The 19,282-nt window shown below is 41.7% G+C and overlaps 1 protein-coding gene across 4 annotated transcripts in view; it reads right to left on the minus strand.

Moving 5' to 3' along the window:
- Positions 1–19,282, minus strand: part of nsd3 (nuclear receptor binding SET domain protein 3) — a 76,162-nt gene that overhangs the window by 32,393 nt on the left and 24,487 nt on the right. For 3 of the 4 annotated variants that reach the window (XM_078565603.1, XM_078565605.1, XM_078565602.1), the window contains exons 3-5: positions 17,164–17,320; positions 10,610–10,764; positions 2,265–2,801 (exon numbers count right to left, since the gene is read on the minus strand). In XM_078565603.1, coding sequence (XP_078421729.1) covers positions 2,265–2,801; positions 10,610–10,764; positions 17,164–17,320 — 849 coding nt within the window. The remainder of the gene's footprint in view (positions 1–2,264; positions 2,802–10,609; positions 10,765–17,163; positions 17,321–19,282) is intronic. The other variant, XM_078565604.1, reaches the window with a different exon arrangement.

Raw genomic sequence — 19,282 nt, forward strand, 5'->3', positions numbered from 1 at the left:
TAAACTCCCTGAGGTGCCACAAACACAAAGGAAAGTCACGAGAAAGAAGGAAACAATTATTTTTTGATAGGGAGGAAAGAAGAAGATAATATATCAATTCTTTAAAATGATTTGGTGTCAAAAATGCAAAGCTTAACTTATCCAGTCCTTTCAAAGCAATCCAGATCCACTTGTGATTTTGACAACCATAAATTTATAAACATTCTAGGGAGATTAAGTACAAGGAAGATATTTCCTTTCCGAATAGAAAACCTCTGTTGTTCAAGAAAAAATACCAAGAATTGTAAATCTTTTTCCATGTTCCGCATCTTGTAAATAAAATGTGATGCTAAGCATAACACCGCAACGTCAGAGGGCATGTTTTCAGTCAAATGGGATTGGGAACGGGAGACGTCGGATACTATAAATCTTTTAATCCAACTAGTTAGTTCATTTTAATTTTGTATAATTCTATCTTATTTGAAGTTTCAATTTTACATTCCTCCTGTCTTTCTCAACCATTCAAAGAACCTCATCCAAAATTCCAAGTATTTCTCTGGACCATCTGCTTTGTCCACTGTCGACTCTGAATCTTCTTCCAGCTAGGATGCAATTCTTTGCTGCCATTTTCAAAGCAGCTCCATCATCAGCTAACCGGATGGCTGATTTTACTTAAGACGATGCAGGCATCATTCTGGCTGAAAGAAGGCCAAGTGGCGAATCTTCTCATTTGGAATATTTCCGAGTGAGTCAAATGCACACTGCAAACGTTCCAAAACAATGAAAAAAAACTCAGGCTTTGTTTTTTTTGTGGAAAGAAAATGCTCAATCGGAAAACAGATTATCCCAAATCATCACTGTGGCTTTAACTGGGAGGAAGGCAGGAGAGAAAACAGGGAAGGAAAACATTATTTTGAAAAAGCGAAAGCAAAATTCTAGGAACCCTAGTTATATTATCTAATTTATGTTGATCATTTAAATCAAAACAGGCTTATGTGCACCCTACAGAACAATGCAAGTTCCATTCGCCATAAGAAAACATATTTATGTCAACATCCCATCACTTCGATAACTATGACACAAGTATAAATAATACATTAACAAACACAATCAGCATCTCCAGCAAGTAGGTGCATGGCATTTTTTTGTGCCCAGCCATTCTGTTAACATCTGGCACTTGGTCACCGATAAAGCATCTGTCTACAAGGACAGGTCATAATTTGAAACATGATTCAAGTTGTCAATGAAGGCATTTGAATTTTCTGCAATTCTATATTACTCCATTGCATTTTATGCAAATACTAATTGTGGTACATGTGATATTAGAAACTTTAACCAGAGCTGTTGATAAAGTACACAAAGTGGTTTCTGTAGCTGATCAGATGCCTGCCATGAAAACAAACAGATAGTCTCAGATGGCAGGCATCAATTCCCAAGCTCAGAAACAACAGATACAGGGAAAGGCTCAATGTGTTTTTTTCACGTCAGTTTAAGAACATAAGAAATAGAGCAGAAGTCGGACAGTTGGCCTGCTCGGCCATTCAATACAATCATGACTGATCTTCTACCTCTGTTTCCCCACCACCTTCTGCAGGTGCTGGTATAGGCTGGGTATGGTTCAACAGGTACTGTTGTAGTCTGGTATCTCACGTAGTAGCCAGTCCTTGAAATGTCAGCCCAGACAGCCATACCAGGCTACGTGACTTCGAAAGTGCATCAGAGCTGAGCCATGTTCTCTCTCTCTCACACACACATGCGCGCACACGCATGTACACACACACACACACACACACACACTCTTTCGCTTTCTCCTTCCCTGCCTCTCTCACACATAGACACACGAACTTTCCAGCAGGAGTCACAGTACAGTAATCACGCAAGAGCAACCATAAGTGGGATTCCTGACTTTCATTTATTTTCACTTGTCTTCCTCATTGTGGCCTTCAGCATCAATGATGTTTTTCTCAAACGCAAGAAAATGGACCAAGAAATGAAATAGGAATTGGAGGGGGAAGTTGTGCAGCAAATAGCTTTCAAAATAGAATATCATGAGATTGCAAAGTTAAAGCGACTAAAGGGCTGTTAGTGGAGTTTCAAACAAAAGAAACAATTTTAGCCATTTAAAAGGCATGCATGAAGACTGACAGTGACTGTTATGCCCAACATGCACTCATAACAATTCACCAATCATCAACAGTCTGCCAACAGATAGAGCAAGGAATATGGAAAACAATCAAATAGCATCTTCCTTTTTTACTCTTCAAAACAATCTATTTAATAATTACCCTTGTGGTATTCCTCTTAGAGGCAATTAAATATTGATTAGGCATTTTTCCATTGGCATCTTTCTCCTCGATTTCAAGTACCTGATCATTTTTTCTTACTGGCAAAACCTCACAGTCAGAGCTGCCACCATTTCTTTTCTCAGCCTGGTTCCCCTTGAGGTTTGCAAGGGAAGGCGGCAGTGATTTTCTAGCCGCGGCTGTTCTCCAAGTCATTTTGGGGGGAGGCTCTTGGATATTTGCTTGCCTTTCGTGTGTGCGCTGACCTGCGTCACTGGCAGCGGGAATCGCAAGAGCTGCCTGTTTCACCACTGTCTGGTCGCGTGGAGGACTGGACAACGTTCCAAGTCGTCTATTTCTCTTCACTTCGACATTTAACGATGTTGCAGTCGTATCTGCTGATGCATCAGGCTTTTCGTCCACATAAATGAAAGTGTACTGTGCTATCCTTTCCTCCTGAGTCAATCTTAATGCATCTTCGACTTGAGTTATGCCAACATCCCACTGAGGACGAATTCTTTGTGCTATGGGCTTCAGAATCTGTAAGTGAAAATTGAAGAAGTTCATCAATTACAATACATTAATTATCATGCTGAAGGTGAAAAAGGAAAAGAAACCAGTTGTAGGTTCACAAACCACTGGTTCTTATCCCTACTTGCACTGAGTTTTCTGTCTTGGGAAAATGTTAGAAGCTATTATTAAAGATGTTATAGCAGGGAACTTAGAAAAGTTTAAGGCAATCAGTTTTTGTGAAAGGAAAATCATGTTGAACCAATTTATTGAAGCTGTTCGAAGGAGTTACACGTGCAGTGGCTAAAGGGGGGTGGGTGGATGTACTATACTTAGATTTCCGGAAGGTATTTTAGAAGATGCCACATCAAAGGTTGTTGTGGAAAATAAAAGCTCATGGTGTAGGGGATAACAAGTTGGCACAGTTAGAAGATTGCCTGGCTAACAAGAAATAGAGGGTAGCCATAAATGGGTACTTTTCTGGTTGGCAAGATGTATCAAGTAGTGTGCTACAGGAATCAGTGCTGGGGCCTCAACTTTTTACAATTTATATAAATGGCTTGGATGAAGGGACAGATGGTATGGTTGCTAAATTTGCTCATGACACAAAGATAGGTAGGAAAGTAAGTTATGAAGAGGACATAAGGAGGCTACAAAGTGACATAGATAGGTTAAGTGAGTGGGCAAAGACCTGACAAATGAAGTATTAACGTGGGCAAATGTGAAATTGCCCATTTTAGCCGAAAGAATAAAAATGAAGCACATTATCTAAATGGTGAGAGATTACAGGGCTCTGAGATTCATAGGGATCTGGGTGTCCTCGTGCATGAGGCTAGTATGCAGGTACAGCAAGTAATTAGGAAAGTGAATAGAATGTTATCCTTTATCGCGAGGGGAACAGAATACAAAAGTAAGGAGGTTATGCTTCAACAAAAATAAAAGTTGCTGGAAAAACCCAGCAGGTCTGACAGCATCTGAGGAGAGAAAGACAGGACTCAAAACGTTAACTCTGTCTTTCTCTCCACAGATGCTGTCAGACCTGCTGAGTTTTTCCAGCAATTTTTGTTTTTGTTTCAGATTTCCAGCATCTGCAGTATTTTGCTTTTATCTAGAGGTTATGCTTCAGTTGTACAGGACATTGGTGAGACCACGTCTGGCGTATTGTGTGCAGTATTGGTCTCCTTATTTAAGGAAGGGTGTAAATGCATTGGAAGCAGTTCAGAGGTTTACTAGACTAACACCAAGAATGACCAAGTTGTCTTATGAGGAAAGGTTGGACAGGTTAGCCTTGTACCCACTGGAGTTCAGAAGTCTAAGAGGTGACTTGATTGAAACCTTTAAGATCCCAAGGGGTCTTGACAAAATGGGTGTGGAAAGGATGTTTCCTCTTGTGAAAGAAGCTAGAACTAGGGGTTACTGTTTCGAAATAAGCGGTTGCTCATTTAAGGCAGAGATGAGGATTAATTGTTTTCTCTCAGGGGGTCGTGCGTCTTTGGAACTCTCTTCCTCAAAAGGCAGTGGAAGCAGGGTCTTTGAATATTTTTAAAGGCAAAGCTAGAGAGATCCTTGATTAACAAGGAGGTAACAATCAGATTAGCGACAATCTTATTGAATAGCAGAGCAGATTCGAAGGGCTGAGTGGCCTACTCCTGCTCCTAGTTTGTGTGTTCTAATGTATTTATGCAGCACCTTTTCCATATACAGGGCATGCCAAACTTATTCAATAAAGCACTTTTGAAATCCAATTACTGCTGTAACATAGGCAACCATAACAGCCAATTGTGACAGCCAAATGTCAGACATAACATTGAGATAAATGATCAGATATTCTCTTCCTTTCTTCTCTATAAATTCTAATTTGAGGGATAAAATTTTGGCCACGATACTGGGACAACTCCCCAGCTCTTCGTGAAGTAGTGTGATGCAGTCTTCTACATCTAGCTGAAGGGGGCAAAAGGGTCCCTGTTTAACCTCTGAGCCAATAAGGCAGCACCCCTGTCAGCACATCAATCCTTCAGGACCTGGACCCATGATCCTCTGACTCAAGAGGAGAGTTTGCTACCAATAAGTCAAGGTGGAATTCTGCTGGAAGTTCTTACTTGTTTTTATAGTCCAGAAAGCTAATTGGTGAAGGGTGACACTGGAGTGACTCTTTACTCAATCTTATATTTATTTTAAAAGTTTCCAGAAACTTTTGTTCATAGCTCCTAACTCACCCATCCAAGTTTCAGTGTTTCTTTCTCTGCTCAAGTAGAAACCCAAATAATGCCCCCCATCTGCATATAATTAAACACAATTGATACACAATTAACACTTGTTCCTATGCTCTCCAAAACACCACATCAAATTATTCGCTGCTGCATACATTTCTCCATCAACTCCTGTATCTTGCCCCTGCTATCAGGAAGAGTTGCTAAGTGGATACTGGTTGTTTCTCCAAAGAGAGAGAATGCAAGCGAGGGTGAAGTAACCAAGTTATCCAGAGTGGGGTGGGGAAATAAAATCAATCAAGCTATTCTTTGCATGAAGATTGGCACAGGTAAATCCAAATTAAAATATCAAAGAAAAGCCACAAGGGAATATGGGTAAATGAATAATTCAAAACTAAAGACTTGCATTTAAATCCTCATTTCACTACCTCAGGGTGTCTCAAAGTTCTTTACAGTCAATAAAATAATTTTGAAGCATCGTCATCGTTTTCATACACGTAATGTGACAGGCAATCTGCACACAGCAAGCTCTCTCAAACAGAAATGTGGTAATAACCAAATCATCTGTTTTCTTACTCATGTTAGTGGAGAGATAATTATTGGTCATAACACAGAAAGAACACCCCTGCTCTTTTCAAAAATTTAGCATGGGATCTTTTGTGATCACCCACGGGGGCAGACAAAGCCTCGGTTCAACGTCTCATCTAAAAGATGGCACCTTTGAGAAAAAAGCAGTGCAACCTTGTATTACAGGATTTTTCTGACATCTTGCAGATTTAGAATGTGAATTGTCACCTGCAGCACCTCAGGCGAGGAGCTTTTCTCCATCTGCTCCGCCTGGGCAAGGTATCAAATGCTAATCAGATACATACAGCAACTTTGGGCATATGGAGAAAGGCAATGGTCAAGCTAGCCACATACTTGCAATTTCTAGCAAACACAATGGAGACAGAACCAGTCATATAAGATAAAAGCAAAAAACTGCGGATGCTGGAAATCCAAAACAAAAACAAAAATAAAAATACCTGGAAAAATTCAGCAGGTCTGACAGCATCTGCGGAGAGGAACACAGTTAACTTTTCGAGTCCGGATGACTCTGCAACAGAACTAAGGAAAAATAGAAGAGAGGTGAAATATAAGCTGGTTTAAGGGGGGTGGGTGGGACAAGTAGAGCTGGATAGAGGGCCAATGATAGGTGGAGATTGCCAAAAGATGTCATAGACAAAAGGACAAAGAGGTGTTGATGGTGGTGATATTAGCTAAGAAATGTGCTAATAGGTGACATTAAGGATAGAAAGCAGGACGAGCAAGGTACAGATAGAGAAACAGAATTACCTGGAAAAACTCAGCAAGTAGCCCTAGTGGGGGTGGGGTGGGGTGAATGGATTGAAAAAGGCTAAAAAGTAGAGTTAAACAATGAGATAAAAGCAAAAAACTGCAGATGCTGGAAATCCAAAACAAAAACAAAACTACCTGGAAAAACTCAGCAGGTCTGACAGCATCTGCGGAGAGGGACACAGTTAACGTTTCGAGCCCGAATGACCCTTCAACAAAACTAAGGAAAAATATAAGCTGGTTTAGTGTGTGTGTGTATGTGTGTGTGGGGGGGGGGGGGGGGGGGTGGGGGGGGGCGCAGGGGAGAGAGACAAGTAGAGCTGGATAGAGGGCCAGTGATAGGTGGAGATAACCAAAAGATGTCACAGACAAAAGAACAAAGAGGTGTTGAAGGTGGTGATATTATCTAAAGACTGTGCTAATTAAGGGTAGAAAGCAGGACAAGCAAGGTACAGATAGCACTAGTGAGGGTGGGGTGGGGTGAAGGAATCAAAAAAGGCTAAAAGGTAGAGATAAAACAATGGATGGAAATACATTTAAAAATAATGGAAATAGGTGGGAAAAGAAAAATCTATATAAATTATTGGAAAAAAGGAAGATCGGAAAGGGGGTGGGGATGGAGGAGAGAGCTCATGATCTAACATTGTTGAACTCAAAATTCAGTCCGGAAGGCTGTAAAGTGCCTAGTTGGAAGATGAGGTGCTGTTCCTCCAGTTTGTGTTGAGCTTCACTGGAACAATGCAGCAGGCCAAGGACAGACATGTGGGCATGAGAGCAGGGTGGAGTGTTGAAATGGCAAGCGACAGGGAGGTCTGGGTCATGCTTGCGGACAGACCGAAGGTGTTCCGCAAAGCAATCACCCAGTCTGCGTTTGGTCTCTCCAATGTAGAGGAGACCCCATTGGGAGCAGCGAATGCAGTAGACTAAATTGAGGGAAGTGCAAGTGAAATGCTGCTTCACTTGAAAGGAATGTTTGGGCCCTTGGACAGTGAGGAGAGAGGAAGTAAAGGGGCAGGTGTTGCACCCTCTGCGGTTGCATGGGAAGGTGTCGTGGGAGGGGGTTGAGGTGTAGGGAGCAATGGAGGAGTGGACCAACCAAAATTAATAAATTTTTTCAGGTCCAGACGAGAGCATGAAGCAGCACCGAAGCAGTCATCGATGTACCGGAGAAAGAGTTGTGGGAGGGGGCCGGAGTAGGACTGGAACAAGGAATGTTCCACATACCCCATAAAGAGACAGGCATAACTGGGGCCCATGCGGGTACCCATAGCCACACATTTTATTTGGAGGAAGTGAGAGGAGTTTAAGGATAAATTGTTCAGTGAGAGAACAAGTTCAGCCAGACGGAGGAGAGTAGTGGTGGATGGGGATTGTTCGGGCCTCTGTTCAAGGAAGAAGTGGAGAACCCTCAGACCATCCCACTGGGGGAAGGAGGTGTAGAGGGATCCCTCTACAAGTCTGGACATGGATAAATTTATTAATTTTACTTCCAATTTTCACCCCTCCATCATTTTCATATGGTCCAACTCTGACACTTCTCTTCCTTGACCTCTCTGTCTCAATTTCTGGTGATAGACTGTCCACCAATATTCACTACCGACTCCCACAGCTACCTTGACTACAGCTCGTCACACCCCGCTTCCTGTTAAGGACTCCATCCCATTCTCTCAGTTCCTTCGCCTCTGTTCTGATGATACCACTTTCAAAAACAGTTCCTCTGACATGTCTTCCTTCTTCCTTAACCGAGGTTTTCCACCCACGGTGGTTGACAGGGCCCTCAACCGTGTCCGGCCCATCTCCCGCACATCCACCCTCACACCTTCCTCTCCCTCCCAGAAACATGATAGGGTCCCCCTTGTCCTCACTTATCACCCCACCAGCCTCCGCATTCAAAGGATCATCCTCCGCCAACTCCAGCATGATGCCACCACCATCTGCCCTTCACCTCCCTGGCAGCATTCCGCAGGGATTGTTCCCTCCGGGACACCCTGGTCCACTCCATCACCCCCTACACCTTAACCTCCTCCCACAGCACCTTCCCATGCAACCGCAGAAGGTGCAACACCTGCCCCTTTACTTCCCCTCTCCTCACCATCCAAGGGCCCAAACACTCCTTTCATGTGAAGCAGCATTTCACCTGCACTTCACTCAATTTAGTCTACTGCATTCTACTGCTGCTCCCAATGCGGTTTCCTCTACATTGAAGAGACCAAACGCAGACTGGGTGACCGGTCTGTCCGCAAGCATGACCCAGACCTCCCTGTCACTTGCCATTTCAACACTCCATCCTGCTCTCATGCCCACATGTCCGTCCTTGGCCTGCTGCAATGTTCCAGTGAAGCTCAACACAAACTGGAGGAACAGCACCTCATCTTCCGACTAGGCATTTTACAGCCTTCCAGACTGAATATTGAGTTCAACAATGTTAGATCATGAACTCTCTCCTCCATCCCCACCCCCTTTCCGATCTCCCTTTTTTCCAATAATTTATATAGATTTTTCTTCTCCCACCTATTTCCATTATTTTTAAATGTATTTCCATCCATTGTTTTATCTCTACCTTTTAGCTTATTTTGATCCCTTCCCCCCACCCCACCCCCACTAGGGCTTTCTACCCTTAATGTCACCTATTAGCATATTTCTTACTAATATCACCACCGTCAACACCTCTTTGTCCTTTTGTCTATGACATCTTTTGGCAATCTCCACCTATCACTGGCCCTCTATCCAGCTCTACTTGTCGTCTCCCCCCGCCGCCTCCCCCTAAACCAGGTTACATTTCACCTCTTTTCTACTTTTCCTTAGTTCTGATGAAGAGTCATCCGGACTCGAAACGTTAACTGTGTTCCTCTCCGCAGGTGCTGTCAGACCTGCTGTGTTTTTCCAGGTATTTTTATTTTAGAACCAGTCACGCCTTAGGTCCAGCTTTCTTCCTAATGCATAGATAAAAATAGTCCTCAAGTTTTCACTGATTGTGTTGCACGTGATTGGAACAATTGGTTTTTCAACTCCAAAGACCAGTTTGGTGCAAAGTGCTGCTGGCATTACTTGTAGCAGTTTATTACTTTTGTGACCTAGTGGTTTTGATTGCTGTCACAGCCCTCATCTCTGAATTTCCAGCTGGGCATGGATAAACTGGAAGTCCTCTCCCACCAAACACCTTGTACCATGTATTTAACAACTGTAACCTTTTTACTTGCAAACTATTAGCCAAAATGTCCACCATTCCCCACAGCCTCCCCCACCTGAACTTCAAACATAAGTCAGGTCTGGTTTTGTTCAGAATATTTTCAATTCCTAAGAAACCTGAAGGACAGAATGAACAGCTACTGCCCTGAGTGCCAGGGCTCAAGTAAAAAGGAAAATGAAGAGTGTTAGCATCCAAACTGCTTCCAAGCAACACTTACCTCATAAAATAGCCCATCACAAACCAGGAATACACTATATTTCACTACCTCCCAGTCTTTTTTCCATCAAGCAACTAATCACTGCTACCCACAGGGAATTCCAGCTAATTCAACAGGCTATTAAAGTGCTTTCAGAAGGAATTACAAGTCTGAGAGGAGATGACACAGAAGCAAAGTAGAAGCACAAAAATTAAAAAGGAAATGACAAAAATGTTTGTTTTTGCACCAAATGCTTTCTGCCAAAGCTTTTCTATTGATTAGACAACTGATATTAATCTTAAATTACATTTAACTTGGATTCCACAAAATATTTTCAATTTTGTCAATACTCTATTGTCATTTTAGAAGGCAAAGGCCTGCAACAAAGAGCCAATTTGCCTCCAACAGGTCATAATGTTTTTAGTGGGTCTTTGCATTGAGCTACTGTTTCACAGCTATGTACAGAGACATACTATAAGTGTCAGAAGTCAGAGACAGATTGGCCATCACCAACAACCAAGCTCAACTTAAAGTAGAAAACTTCAGAGGGATTGAAGAAAGTGGCTGTTAACACACACAAGTTGAAGCAAAGAACGATAGTGACGGCAGCCTTCCCATTCCTGCTCAATTGGAAAGGTCCATCAGCACAGAACTTTGGAGATCTTTTCAACCAAGTTTTAGCAAAGGGCAAGAAAACCGTGCAAACAATACAATGAAATAGACAAATAAAGAGAGGAAAGCCCAAGAGGATACACAAGGATGTTTTCCTTGTGGTAAACCTATTAAAATCAACCAACCCAAGAATCAGTAATCCACATCATCTAATAGAGCATCAAAGTTTCTGCTCTGTTAACATATTTTCAGGTGAAACTTGATTTAATTTTGGATAATTTCTCATCACGGATACCTTTTGTTTCTCTGCAGCATTGCTGGCCTGTTTGGCAGTTTGTGCAACAAGGGCACTGTACTGTGAGCGTCCCTTGTAGGGTGCCACCCGCTTCTCATGGATCCAGGCTCTTTCTGGCACCGTCCCAAAGAACTGCACATGGTACTCTCGAGCACCTGCACAAACAGATCAAAGATTACAACTTCCAAATCAGACAGACTTTGAACATCATCCACCTCTTATATAGGTATATACATCTCTAAACCTTGGATTTGCAGGACAAAGAATTCTTGGACTGAAAGAAAGACAAGGTTTTTAAAGATGCGCATGGGGTGATCACCAGAAGATGCTAAAAAGTTCAGACATTTTTACAAAAAATACACAACTTTGTAATGTGTACATTTCTCCACTGAAACAAGATGTTTTACCACCTCAGTTCTGAGAATGTGAAGCACAAAATATAGATTCCACTCACGGGCAATATCCAGGGTATCATACTTGCCCCACATTAGCATCTGTTGTTCCAGAGTACTTTAGTAATTCACTGCTCTGCTGAATTAGTGAAATGTAGTCGCATGACTTGCTATGGCACAGCCGATGGTAACTGCTGAGCTGCTCAAATCCCAAAGGCAAACTTGAAACAACTGCCACAACTTGTTTTGCAATTTGAATAAATTTCGAGATGCGTGCCTTGAATTCAGTAGTAATAAGGCAACCGAGTCTTATAGGTTTCTTACAAAGCCAAATTAAACCTTTATTAATAAAAAAAATTGACTTTTAAGCACATACATAGGTTTACAAATTACTACTATGATAACTCCTAGATCCCCTTGTTAATCTAACTCCCAGTTACACTTTCATTAAGGCAACACTAAGACACATAGATTTTAAAAGACCCAGGCAAAGTAACAAACAATACCTTGAAACTGTCGAACTCAAAGTGAGTTTTCTTAACTTCGGTTCTTTGTAGACAGCAGCTTGAGGCTGAGATGCTGAAGGCTTTTCACGTTTGTTAGATCTTAGAATTCCTTCCCTTGCACACAGCCTTCTCTCCTTTACCCATATTTTCCCCTTGGAATGCAAATTCCCATTGTTTCACTATGTCTTTGGACTTTACTTCTCTAATAATAAAAAATCTCTCATAGTACCAACTTTAGCAGTAATCTTTGGGAAAAATAAACACACTGTTTCTTAACTTCTGGCTCAGTGAAACATTTCACCCCTCCTTTGAAATCAATCCAGACTGGTTTATTTAAAAATGCAAATGTCCTTTTACACCTATGTTTACCTACTTAACACTTCAAACCTAACATCTTCTGTTACATCAAAGTCTTCAGGCCAGCTGCCTTTAAGTCATCACACACACACACACACTCTCACACACACACACTCTCACACACACACACTCTCACACACACACACTCTCACACACACACACTCTCACACACACACACACTCACACACACACTCACACACACTCTCACACACACACACACTCACACACACACTCACACACACACTCTCACACACACTCTCACACACACTCTCACACACACTCTCACACACACTCTCACACACACTCTCACACACACTCTCACACACACTCTCACACACACTCTCACACACACTCTCACACACACTCTCACACACACTCTCACACACACTCTCACACACACTCTCACACACACTCTCACACACACTCTCACACACACTCTCACACACACTCTCACACACACTCTCACACACACTCTCACACACACTCTCACACACACTCTCACACACACTCTCACACACACTCTCACACACACTCTCACACACACTCTCACACACACTCTCACACACACTCACACACACTCACACACACACTCACACACACACACTCACACACACACTCACACACACACACACACACACACACTCACACTCACACACACTCACACACACTCACACACACACACACACACACTCACACACACACTCACACACACACTCACACACACACTCACACACACACTCACACACACTCACACACACTCACACACACTCACACACACTCACACACACTCACACACACTCACACACACTCACACACACTCACACACACTCACACACACTCACACACACTCACACACATCACTGTTACTCTAAAATAAATTCCAATAACATTATGAAAATAATTATATCTTCCTGACAGACTGAAAGTGCACTGGTTATTGGCTGCAATCACTTTCACTGTAACTGCACAATTCTAAAACTGAGTGGTTGGTTGCTTTGTTGTAATGTGATTGGGTCTTTTTATTCCCTCCCAAATGTTATTATTTTCTTACCTCCTTTCACAATTGGTCTCCACATGCTTTGCACAAGCCAGCTCAGATGTTTGCAATCCACTGCAGATATTACTCGACAAGCCAATCAAAGGCAAGGCACCAGACTGACCTAGGGTGACTCAACCTATCTTCTCTACTCTGGAGTAATGGCTTTGCTTTGCTGCGTTGCGAGGCGAAATAAAGAAGTCAGTGGGGGAGTGATTTAGAGAGGCAAAGCCATTCCTGGTCCTCACTGCGTTGGCCATGTACTGTGTCATCCTTTTTTCATTGTTAATCCCTCACCATAATGCATTTCCCTGGATTTATACAGAACAGCGTTTAATAACAGGTTTTTAAGCATGGTTTATTTGACCTTTCTCACCCTGAGAGAGAGTAATTAGATTGTTGAAAGAAGTGGCAAAAAATTGGTAATAATTTGTGACAATCAACAGCTTTTATTGTGTGTCTTTATATAGTTCGATTCTCTATCAAGGTGGGTCAGACTTATTAAACATATAGCATATAATCAGAGATTGACTTGAAATAATCAGAACAACTTTACACTCAATATCTTAATTATCCTGCCACATGGTTAGAAGCTACAATCACACACATTGTCCACTATCTTCAAGGCACAAGCCAGGAGTGTGATGGAATACTCTCCACTTGCCTGGATTAGTGCAGCTCCAACAACACTCAAAGCTTGACACCATCCTGGACAAAGTAGCATCCACCACCTTGAACATTCACTCCCTCCACCACCAACACAGTGGAAGCAGTGTATACCATCTGTAAGATGCACTGCAGAAACTCACCAAGGCTCCTTCGACAGTAACTTCCAAACCCACAACCTCTACCACCTTGAAGGACAAGTGCAGATGCATGGGACCACCACCACTTCCAAGTTCCCCTCTGAGTCACACACCATCCTGACTTGGATCTAGTTTGCCATTTTTTCACTGTTGCTGGGTCAAAATCCTGGAACTCCCTTCCTAATAGCACTGTGGGTTTTCCTACAATGCATGCACTGCAGCAGTTCAAGGGGGCATTACACCACCACCTTCTCAAGGAAAATCAGGGATAGGCACTAAATGCTGACCTAGCCAGCAACAGCCACATCCCATGAACAAATGTAAAAAAAAACTTTGAGGAAGACCCCATATACTGCCCTTCACATGTCTGCTGAAGGTACTTGAGGAATATGTCAATGTATATGTGATAAATAGATGCTCACAGACATATGTATTCGTGTATCAAACACAGTTTGACAGGGTACAGTTCCCTATCCCAGCTGGCAAGTTCATCATTACCAGCAAAACATAAGTGCATAGGCTAAGGAAAATAAAGGACTCAGGACCGGTCATTTACCATTTTGGGGAATCACTGCGATATGAAGTATTAAAAGATGATTACATAATGCAGAAACAGTGGCTTGGCAAATCATTCCTACTGCTAATTATAATAGCACAAGCTAAGAAGTTTGCAGAATCCACATCGTATTTTCTTTCTTTGCTTTCCTTGCTTCCTATACATGTGGCTTCTTGATGTGGTACAGAAGTTAATCACCCTCAGCTTTCTCACTCAAGTCTCAGGAAGTACCTATCCAACGCTCATTTGAGATCCACACATGTACTTCTAGGGGGAATATTGGCCAGTTTCATCATCTCTAACTAAGGCTATTGAAGCTCATTAGAGTGCTCCAATCACCACTTCCCCCACCAAGATTAGAGTTTTTTAAAATATTTCAACATCTCATGCAACTTTGAGAGGGGAGAACGGGTTTCACCCACAATGGATTGCATTATCCTTATCATTCTGACTCACTTTTCGAAAGCCTTTTCACCATCTACAAGGCACAGGTCAGGAGTATGATGGAATACTCTCTACTTGCCTGGGTAAATGCAGCTTCAACAACCTTCAGGAAAGCTCGACAACATCCAAGACAAAGCAGGCCACTTGACTGGCACCCCAGCCACCACATGAAATATTTTCTCCTTCTATCGCCAATACACTGTAGCTGCAGTTCAGCAACTCACCAGGGCTCCTTTGGCAGTACCTTCCAAACCAGTGACCTTTACCACCTGAAGGACAAGGGCAGCAGACGCATGGGACCACCATCACCTACAAGCTGCTCTCAAGTCACACACTATCCTGACTTGTAAATGTATTGCCATTCCGTCATTGTCGCCAGATCAAAATCCTAAAATCCATATGATTTGATAGCACTGTGGGAGCACCTTCACCACAGGGACTGCTCAAGAAGGCAGCTCACCGTCACCTACTTAAGGACAATTAGGGATGGGCAATAAATGTAGGCCTTACCAGTGACGCCCACGTCCTGTGAATCAATATATATTTTAAAAAACTTTTGTTTACACACTGCTATTGGAAGAGTGCCCAGAAAAAAAAAATTGTCATGTTAATAATTCAATTTAAGTACACAAGTAAATTGAAACTTGGCCAAATCTCATTTAAATAAGCATTCAGTATTTTGCTGTGAGCTGCCATAAAGAAGCCACCTGGACGGTTGTAAATGACAAAAGAGAACAGTTTGGTCAACATAAAAGTATTTCGAGAACCACTGTCAGGCTGCAACAGTAACACCCTTCTTAAAGCAAAATCCACAGGCAGCAGCTGCACATGGTCAGAAAAACGCCAAGGTAGGAATAAAATAAAAATACTTTAGAGGATAACAGGACAGAGAGTCTCACACGACAGAGGCAACCATTGTGCTTGCACCAGCTCTTTCAAAAAGAGCTTGTTCTTAATGCATAACCCTGCAAAATTTTCCCTTTTTTATGTATCCAATTCCCTTTCGAAAGTTACCATTGAACCTGCCCCCATCTCCATTTCTCACATGAACTGGCCTCACAATTTCTTAGCTTTGCCACTATCAGCACCTTTTTTTAGCCCTTAACACTACCATGAACACCCCCTTTGTCCTTTTGTTCATGACACCTTTGTCAATCTCTCCTTTGCCCGCACCTATCGCTAGCCTTCTATCCAGCTTCACCTGCTCCATCCCCCTTAAACAGTATAAATTTCATCACATTTCTAATTCTCTTTAGCTCTGAAGAAGGGTCATACAGACTCAAATCTGTTTCTGTCTCCACAGATGCTGTTACTGTCTCCACAGATGCTGTTAGACCTGCTGAGTTTTTCCAACATTTTCTGTTTTTGTTTCACAATTTCAAAGTTGTTGTTGAATTTGAGATTTGACTCACATCAACTGATTAAATACAAGAGCCTGACAAAATGTTATCCTAAAATTGGCAGGCAACTTCAAACAGTTATCCTCTTTATTAGTTAATGCTGTGAAAAAATCCAGGTAGTGACTATTCTAATCTTTAGTTATAATTTAAGACGTGGAGAGAGGGATAAATCCCCCCAATATTTGACCATTTCTTATAGCCAAGAAAATCTGAAAATTGAGCATTTTCTGCCCCACTTACCAATCAATGCATGGACCAACATGATTGACACAATATTGTTGCATTCCTCTGGCAATTAGTGACTGCACAAATTACAGGAAAGTGGTTTGAATCAAGTGTTGCCACTACATTTTAGATAGGATGGTATAGAAAAGGTAAACCCAGAACATTAGTTCAACAAGAGGACAAAGTTCAACCATGCAACAGACAAGGTCAGGATAAATTAATTCAATGAGTAGTTTTAGAAATTTCTCCACACCGAGTCAATGTGTGAAATGGGCTTCCAAATAGTAGTAGTGAATACAAAAGTACAGTGATCATTTGCAGTTAGATGCTGTCAGGTGTAAGGAGTGGGAGAAGGGGAACTGGAGACTTTTCTCCTAGGGCGACCCAGATAGTAGTCATTTTCCCAATCTCTCATGAAGACTTGAATCTTGTAAAATGTGAGAGCACTTGCTTTTCTGTTTGCTTTGCCAACTGCTAAAAATAAAGAGATTGTTGTATTGCCTCTGCAAAGCTGGTACCAGAAACATGTGACAGCAGCTACGACATGACATGACACCTGATGCTTCACAACAACCAGACTTTAAATGAAACAAGGAAAGCATTGTGCAGTGGACATCATGTAAACAGAGGAGAACATTTCATCCTAGTACCAGCAACATTTTTTAAATTCTCAATGTGACAGTCCAACAAGAGTGTCGAGCTGACTGGACACATGGACTAGTGCCTGACCCAAGCAGAAATATCCCGGCAATGGCTAAGTAGTTCCTAGGAGGATCTTTGCTTCTCAAGGGAAATATCAATGTTGCCAATTATTCTCATGGGACATTCTTACCTCTTGTGTTGATCTTGGTATGAACTTGTTGCAACGGATCGCAGGACACCATGCAGGGCCACCAGGGATAAGTGCCAACCTTTGCCCATACTAAGTCTCCAATCTGGTAATAAGTTGAAACTACAGTCTGGTTTCCAGAAACTGGTAACCGATGGACCTGGAAAACATAAGAAAGGGCATCATACTTATTATGTCAAATGGCTGTGGCACAATCAATACTTCAAGTAGTCAGCCAATAGGATTTTCTAGAACCCTAGGCAGAAGGCTAAAACCCTTTAATAAAGAAGAAGCAGGCCTTGCGTGGAATCCATTCACAGTTAATTTGACAAAGTACAAAGGTGTTAACAACACACCAAATAGAGTCACTCAACATCCATTATGAAAACCTGATTTGCCTGGTTTCTTGGGTTGGCTAGGCCTACAAGAGCTCTCAAACTGATCTGAAACCCAATTGGCTCCAAAAAGCATATACATAACCAGAACAGCATAGCAGGGAAGGAAAGTCAACTCGACGAACTAAATTCTTGAAGGAACAAGTTATGTTATATTTTTTAAAAACCCCTCTAGATGTAATCATTGCAAAAAGAGAGCAAGTGCACAAGTGAGGACAAAAGGGAAAACATGTGCTGGCAGTGTAAAGGGAACACAACAGAAGAACAAAGTGAGGGAGGAAGAGGAGAGGAAAGAAGGCTTAAAAAAAAAGGGGGTGCAAGATGTAGAAAAGCAAGAAGGAAACATTTCACAAGAACTATCTGATTTCCAGTGATGGAATACGTGGGAAAAAGTCCTGAAGGAGCTCCATTCTTAATGATTATTGTAAGCTTTTTTTGAAGAAGTTGGAAACACTTTACATTTTTGCCTTACTGAAGTTGTGCATTGTTTGCTTAAAAAGTTAAACTATTTCTTGCTGAAACGCTCAGCTGCTTCTTGTTCAGTTCATGGCTCCACATCCAGATCACTGCCATAAACAGATTCTTTTTCTGCTCAGATTCCAAGGCACCCACTCTCACTGATGCAAGTAACATCTTCAGCTATTCTGCTTCAAATCAGAGCATGCCAGTGCGAAAAGTTATTTTTGTTGCAAACATTACAAGGGTTCTGAATGCTGCAAAGACCATTGAGGTTCCTTCTGCCACTATTGGATCCCATACTTTGAACCCCAAGAAATCCTAGATGCACAGAGGGCAAATGTCCTCTGCAGGGGGGAAAAAAAATGACCCAAGTTCTCAGTGTCAAAATTGATGATCTACAGTCTACACAATAAGCTCATCATCATGATCTGCACACCAATGGGATCCTGAAGGATGCTGGAAGCAGTCATGGGCCGACTTGCTTAGCAGTTCCCAAAAGCTCTTCTTAATCTGACAAATGTTATGATGTGGCAGACGATGTGTGCCAGGTGGACAAAATTCACAAGGGAAACTTGGTCGCTCTATCACAACGGTTTTGCAATTTACTTATTACGAGATGTGTGTACTGAATTCACAAGTAATAAGTCCATCAAGACCTTTAGAGATTTTAACAATTAAATTAAAATACTTGTTAACAAAATATAAAAGATTTCAAGCACATACATAAGGCTACAATTACTTATCACTATAATAACTCCTAAAATTCCTAATTAACCTGACCTCCCAGTTACACACCCTTTAAGGCAACAGTTCAGAATAGATTTGAGCGTTAAAACGGAACCAGCAAATTAACAAATTGACGGTGGAATTCCAAATGGCTTTTCCCCGTCTTCAGTTTTGTGATATAGCTCAAATGCTGGAGGCTTTATTAAGGATATTTCACATACACCTGTTAGATCTTACATGGCCTTCTGACACATAGCCTTTCAATCTTCTTTCTCTCTTTTTAATATGTAAATTCTATTGTTCCATATGTCTTTGAAACTGTAGCTTCCTCATAATATAAAAACTTTCATGCTGCCAATATATTGTCAGTAACCTTTGGGAAAAATAAATACATTCCTTAACCTTGCTTATCTGGCTAGCTGTAAACAGACTTAGATCCCTTTGAAATCCAAATTTCTTCACTTACCTATAAATGCAAATTCCCTTCACACGTTTGTCAGGAAGATGTAATGATTTTCATAATTTCACTGGAATTTATTGTA

This window comes from Cetorhinus maximus, chromosome 20 (assembly GCF_964194155.1).
Source record: "Cetorhinus maximus chromosome 20, sCetMax3.hap1.1, whole genome shotgun sequence".
NCBI lineage: Eukaryota > Metazoa > Chordata > Chondrichthyes > Lamniformes > Cetorhinidae > Cetorhinus > Cetorhinus maximus.